This window comes from Phoca vitulina, unplaced genomic scaffold (assembly GCF_004348235.1).
Source record: "Phoca vitulina isolate PV1807 unplaced genomic scaffold, GSC_HSeal_1.0 scaffold1110, whole genome shotgun sequence".
Lineage (NCBI taxonomy): Eukaryota > Metazoa > Chordata > Mammalia > Carnivora > Phocidae > Phoca > Phoca vitulina.
Window position 1 is genome coordinate 1 of NW_022590797.1, and position 6,586 is coordinate 6,586.

Here is a 6,586-nt window from a genome sequence, read left to right on the forward strand (position 1 = left end):
TCTTCGACATCAGCCACATTCGCAACTTCTTTCAAGATACATCTCCAAAGGCTAGTGAAACAAAAGCAAAAATGAACTTTTGGGACTTTATCAAGATAAAAAGCTTCTTTTTTTTTAAGATTTTATTTATTTATTTGACAGAGAGAGAGACAGTGAGAGAGGGAACACAAGCAGGGGGAGTGGGAGAGGGAGAAGCAGGCTTCCTGCTGAGCAGGGAGCCTGATGTGGGGCTCCATCCCAGGACCCCGGGATCATGACCTGAGCTGAAGGTAGGCGCCTAACAACTGAGCCACCCAGGCACCCCAAGATAAAAAGGTTCTGCACAGCAAAGGAAACAGTCAACAAAACAAAGAAGCAACTCACAGAATGGGAGAAGATATTTGCAAATGACACCACAGATAAAGGGCTGGTATCCAAGATCTATAAAGAACTTTTGAACTCAACACCCAAAAAACAAATAATCAAGTCAAAAAATGGGCAGAAGACATGAACAGACACATCTCAAAAGAAGACATACAAATGGCTAACAGACACATGAAAAACTGTTCATCATCATTAGCCATCAGGGAAATTCAAATCAAAACCACATTGAGATTCTGAACGCTGCCATGGCTCAGACCGTGCAGAATGTTACATTGTCACTCACTCTGCCCATCATGTGCCACATTTGCTTGGGGAAGGTACGCCAGCCTGTCATATGCATCAACAACCATGTATTTTGTTCAATTTGTATCGATTTGTGGTTGAAGAATAATAGCCAGTGTCCAGCTTGCAGAGTCCCCATCATGCCTGAAAATACTTGCAAAGAGGTTATTGGAGGAACAAGTGAAAGTGAACCTATGCTAAGCCGTACAGTCAGGAAGTACCTCCGGAAAACTAGACTTGAGTTACTCCACAAAGAGTATGAGGATGAAATAGATTGTCTGCAGAAAGAAGTAGAAGATCTTAAGAGTAAAAATCTCAGCTTGGAGTCACAAATCAAGACTATTCTGGATCCTTTAACCTTGATGCAAGGCAACCAAAATGAAGACAAGCATCCAGTTGCAGATAATCCAAGTAAAATTGACCCAGAAACTGTAGCAGAGTGGAAGAAAAAACTTAGAACAGCTAATGAAATCTATGAAAAAGTAAAAGATGATGTGGATAAGTTAAAGGAAGCAAATAAAAAATTTAAATTGGAAAATGGTGGCCTAGTGAGGGAGAATTTATGACTGAAGGCTGAAGTTGATAACAGATCACCCCAGAAGTTTAGAAGGTTTACAGTAGCTGCTCTTCAGTCCAAAGTAGAACAGCATGAACATGAAACCAATGGCCTCAAGAGAACCCTGGAACGAAGTGATAAGTATATAGAGGAACTAGAATCTCAAATTGCACAGCTAAAAAATTCAAGTGAAGAGAAGGAAGCTATGAATTCCATTTGCCAGAGAGCACTTTCTACAGATGACAAGGGGAGCATAGGCAACAAGGAGGATATGGCATCAAAGAATCAAGGTGATGGTGCCAGAAAGCAGCTTGGCTCATCCACCTCAAGTTCTCACCTGGCAAAATCTTCTAGCAGTTCTGCCAGGCAGGAAAGCACCAGCAAAACAGAACCAAATTGTTCTAAGATCAAAGACCTATATCAAAAACAGGTGGAAATAATGTTAGATGTGACAGGTACAAGTATGGATACTTATTTGGAAAGAGAATGGGGTAATAAGCCAAGTGACTGTATACCCTACAAAGATGAAGAACTTTATGATATTCCAGCTCCTTGTACTCCTTTGTCCCTTAGTTGCCTTCAGCTCAGTACTCCAGAAAATAGAGAGAGCTCTGTAGTCAAAGCAATAAGTTCCAAAAAGCACTCGAACCGTCTCAGAAAATTGGTGTTTGATGATTTTTGTGATTCTCCAAATGTTTGTAATAAAGAGTCATCAGAAGATGATAGAAGTGAAAATGAAAAGAAATCAGAGTGTTTTACTTCCTCAGAGACAGGGTTTCGGGACTGTTGTTCCACAAGCTATGCCCAAAACTTGAATTTTGAAAGCTCAGAGGGAAACACAATAGCAAATTCTGTTGGAGAAATTTCTTTAAAATTAAGTGAGAAATCAGGCTCATGCTTATCTAAGAGGTTGAATTCTATTCACTCTTTTGAAATGAATTGGACAAGAACATCCGGTGAAGCATCCATGGACGCAGCTTACCTTGACAAAATCTCTGGCTGGATTCAATGATGTCAGAATCAGACAACAGCAAGAGCCCTTGTAATAATGGTTTTAAGTCAGTGGATTTGGATGGGTTGTCAAAGTCATCTCAAGGCAGTGAATTTCTTGAGGAACCAGATAAGTTGGAAGAAAGAACTAAGCCAAACCTTTCCAAAAGTTCTCTAACTACTGATCAGTTAGAAAATGGAAATGATTGGAAACCCACTTTTTTTCTCCTCTCTCCATCTAACCAAGAAATGAATGAAGATTTTTCTCTCCATACCAGTTCTAACCCAGGAACTAATGCAATCAAACCCCCAAGCTGTTTGTTTCAGACTGAGTTTTCCCAGCATGTTTTGTTAAGCAGTTCACACCGGCTATTTGAAGATCAGAGGTTTGGGTCATCTTTATTTACGATGACCTCAGAGATGCATGGTCTTCATAACCACCTTCAGTCTCCTTGCTCTACTTCCTTTGTGCCTGAGAAGAGGAATAAAAATATGAATCAATCAACAAAAAGAAAAATCCAGAGCAGTCTTTCCAATGCCAGCCCATCAAAAGCAACTAAAAGTTGACTCATTAGAAAGGTGTCATTTGTGTTTTTGTCCTGAGAGGAATATAAGTTTTTAAAGTTACTTTTTTCCCTCATAAAAGTTCTATATGATTTTGAATTGATAGTCTGTAGTCAAGTGTCAAGTCAGAATGGTGGATTAGCCTGTAACCAAAATACTTTTGTTCATTTTAAAGAATTTGTCCTTTTACAGTTTCATTTGGGCATCTTTTTAACCAGAAAAGATAGGGAGAGGGTTTCTTTTAATGAATAGTATATGTATCTGGTTTGGGTGTATTTTGTTTTCTTGGGTCTTGATTTAGCTATTAGATACAGTGGCCTATTAATGAGCCTTGGTTGTCTTCAGAACTTGGATTTCTTAAATAAAACTTTTTGGGTTGTCTATACACTGCTCATAGGACACTTGAGTTTCTTTAAAGCTTTCCTAGGGTGGGAATAATTTTGCCTGCCCTTTTTTATTTATATTTAGTGATGGCTCAACTTTTAGGCAGGGCCATGGTGGAAAAATAGCACTCTAGTCTTAGTCCAGTATTCATTTACTTTTTTTTTTTAGGTTTTGTATATGTATGTTTGCACTTTTAACATTGTGTTTTGTACTGTTTTAATGAGAACCTTTTGCTAGAATGAAAGAACACATTTTCTATATGAAAATATTTGTTTTATGTCAGGTAGCTTTCATTTCCTCATCTTTTTGTGTCTGTTGAAAATCAGAAATTGAGCCTACTTTGGAAAGAAGACATAGAATGGTTGGTTGGGTTTGGAGGAGCCTAAACATGGTAGCTTCATTGTTCTAGATACACAGGTGCAGAAGTGCTCTTTGCCAAATGCTTGATCCACTTTCATCCCAGAGGAGCTTTTTTTGGAGTGAAGTTCTTGTTTGCATGTTACTATTCTTTGTGGAAACTCTGTATGCATGGTAGCATTCTTGCTTGCACTGTTTTCCTTACTTAAGAAAAAGAAGTTTTAGTTGGCTAATAGAATATCTTTTATGCAGGACAGAATTTTTTTTCATGAAGAGTGTTGAGATAAGAATAGGTGAGCTAAAGCAATGTCCACAATAGCCAAACTGTGGAAAGAGCCAAGATGTCCATCAACAGATGAATGGATAAAGAAGAAGTGGTATATATATACAACGGAATATTATGCAGCCATCAAAAGGAATGAAATCTTGCCATTTGCAACGACGTGAACAGAACTGGAGGGTGTTATGCTGAGCGAAATAAGTCAATCAGAGAAAGACATGTATCATATGACCTCACTGATATGAGGAATTCTTAATCTCAGGAAACAAACTGAGGGTTGCTGGAGTGGTGGGGGGTGGGAGGGATGGGGCAGCTAGGTGATAGACATTGGGGAGGGTATGTGCTATGGTGAGCGCTGTGAATTGTGCAAGACTGTTGAATCACAGATCTGTACCTCTGAAACAAATAATGTAATATATGTTAAGAAAAAAAAAAAAGAAGATAGCAGGAGGGGAAGAATAAAGGGGGGGATCGGAGGGGGAGATGAACCATGAGAGACGATGAACTCTGAAAAACAAACTGAGGGTTCTAGAGGGGAGGGAGGTAGGAGGATGGGTTAGCCTGGTGATGGGTATTAAAGAGGGCACATTCTGTGTGGAGCACTGGGTGTTATGCACAAACAATGAATCATGGAACACTACATCAAAAACTAATGATGTAATGTATGGTGATTAACATAACAATAAAAAATTAAAAAAAAAGAATAGGTGAGCTAAGCACAATTTTTAATTTAGGCTCAGAAAAAGTATATTCTAAACATGTTTGGTATGCCTATATAGGCCTTTAAAAATGGTCTGTATGCTAATGACTTGTTTATCTAATGTGCACTGAACATTTTACATTAATACTGTACTGTTTTACATTAATACTGCATGCTTTTCTATGTGAATTGAATAAAGGATGTCATAAGCACTGTAAAAAAAAAAAAAAAACACATTAAGATACCACCTTACACCAGTTAGAATGGCAAAAGTTGACAAGGCAAGAAACAATAAATGTTGGAGAGGTTGTGGAGAAAGGGGAACCCTCTTACACTGTTGGTGGGAATGCAAGTCGGTTCAGCCACTTTAGAAAACAGTGTGGAGGTTCCTCAAAAAATTAAAAATAGAGCTACCCTATGACCCAGCAATTGCACTACTGGGTATTTACCCCAAAGACACAGATGTGGTGAAAAGAAGGGCCATATGCACCTCAATGTTCATAGCAGCAATGTTCGCAATAGCCAAAACCGTCTCACAAGAGCCGAGATGATCTTCAATAGATGAATGGATAAAGAAGATGTGGTCTGTATATACAATGGAATATTACTCAGCCATAAGAAAGGATGAATACCCAACTTTTACATCAACATGGATGGGACTGGAGGAGATTATGCTAAGTGAAATAAGTCAAGCAGAGAAAGTCAATTATCATATGGTTTCAGGTATTTGTGGAACATAAGGAATAGCATGGAGGACATTAGGAGAAGGAAGGGAAAAATGAAGGGGGGGAATCAGAAGGAGAGATGAACCATATGAGACTATGGACTCTGAGAAACAAACTGATGGCTTTAGAGGGGAGGGGGATGAGGGGATGGGTTAGCCCGGTGATGGGTATTAAGGAGGGCACGTACTGCATGGAACACTGGGGGTTATACAAAAACAATGAATCATGGATCACTGCATTGAAAACTGGTGATGTATTGTATGGTGACTAACATAACATAACAAAATAAAATAAAATAAAATAAAATAAAATATAAAATAAAATAAAAAAAGCAAACTTTAGTGTAAACCTTATTAAAATGTTCCTGGTGCCACATAGATTTAACTTCTATTAACCAAAATCGCAGTATAAAGATAAGGTTTCCATGACAGTTTTTCCTTGTTTCATCTCTGAAAGCACGGTTACTGTCACACAAACCCCAAAAGATAGACAACTGACAGAAATTACCCCTTCTAAGAGGATGATTTTGGCATTGTGCAGATCAAAGTTAAGACCCTGGCTCAGTCAGGACTCATCTCTAGAATCTTCCATTAGGTTCATTCGTTATTCATCCAGCAATTCTTGAGTGCCAGGCACAGTATTACAAGTGGCATGAATGGAAAGATAAATAAGGCATAGTACCTGTCTTTGATGAGCTCACCCTCAGATGCTGAGAATAAATGTTTTCCCTTCTTTTTTAAAATTATTATTAAAAATAGAAATTTAAGCACCCCTGGTTGGCTCAGTCCATAGAGCATGCAACACTTGATCTCGGGGTCGTGAGTTTGAGCCCCACACTGGGCGTAGAGATTACTTTAAAAAAAAAAATAGAAACTCTTCAGGATTAAAATTGAATACTGCCTGTGGTAAGAAATTACCATAAAGTGAGTGGTTCAAAACACCAGAAATTAAATAGCTCATAGCTCTGGAATCTAGAAATCAAAAGTCAACATATCGGCAGGACTAAGTTTTCCTCTGAGAGTCTGGATAGAATCCTTTCTTGCCTCTTTCTAGTTTCTGAGGGTGACAGTCAATTCTGTGGCTTGTAGCTGCATCACTGCATTGTCTGCCTCTGTCATCCCTGTGTGTCTTTGTCCTCACACAATGTTTTCCTCTTCTTGTAAGGACACCAGTCACATTGGATTGGAGTCCACCCCAATGCCATCATCTGAACTCGATCACTTCTGCAAAGACTCTATGTCCAAATAAGATCACGTTCACAGGTACCAGGGGTTAAGATTTCAATTCCTCTTTTTGGGTGACACAATTCAACCTATAACACACACGTTTCAGTGATGGAATTTGATAATCTTCCTTGGGAATTTAAATCTTTAAGGAGAAGGGCA

The 6,586-nt window shown here is 38.7% G+C and overlaps 1 protein-coding gene across 1 annotated transcript; it reads left to right on the forward strand.

The window, feature by feature from the left end:
- The first annotated feature begins 598 nt into the window (after positions 1–598).
- Positions 599–2,758, forward strand: LOC116629482 (ORC ubiquitin ligase 1-like). Its single transcript, XM_032399760.1, is given in 2 exon segments — positions 599–2,196; positions 2,199–2,758. Coding segments are annotated over 2 exon segments (2,148 nt in total). The 5' UTR covers positions 599–608.
- The last annotated feature ends 3,828 nt before the right edge of the window (positions 2,759–6,586 follow it).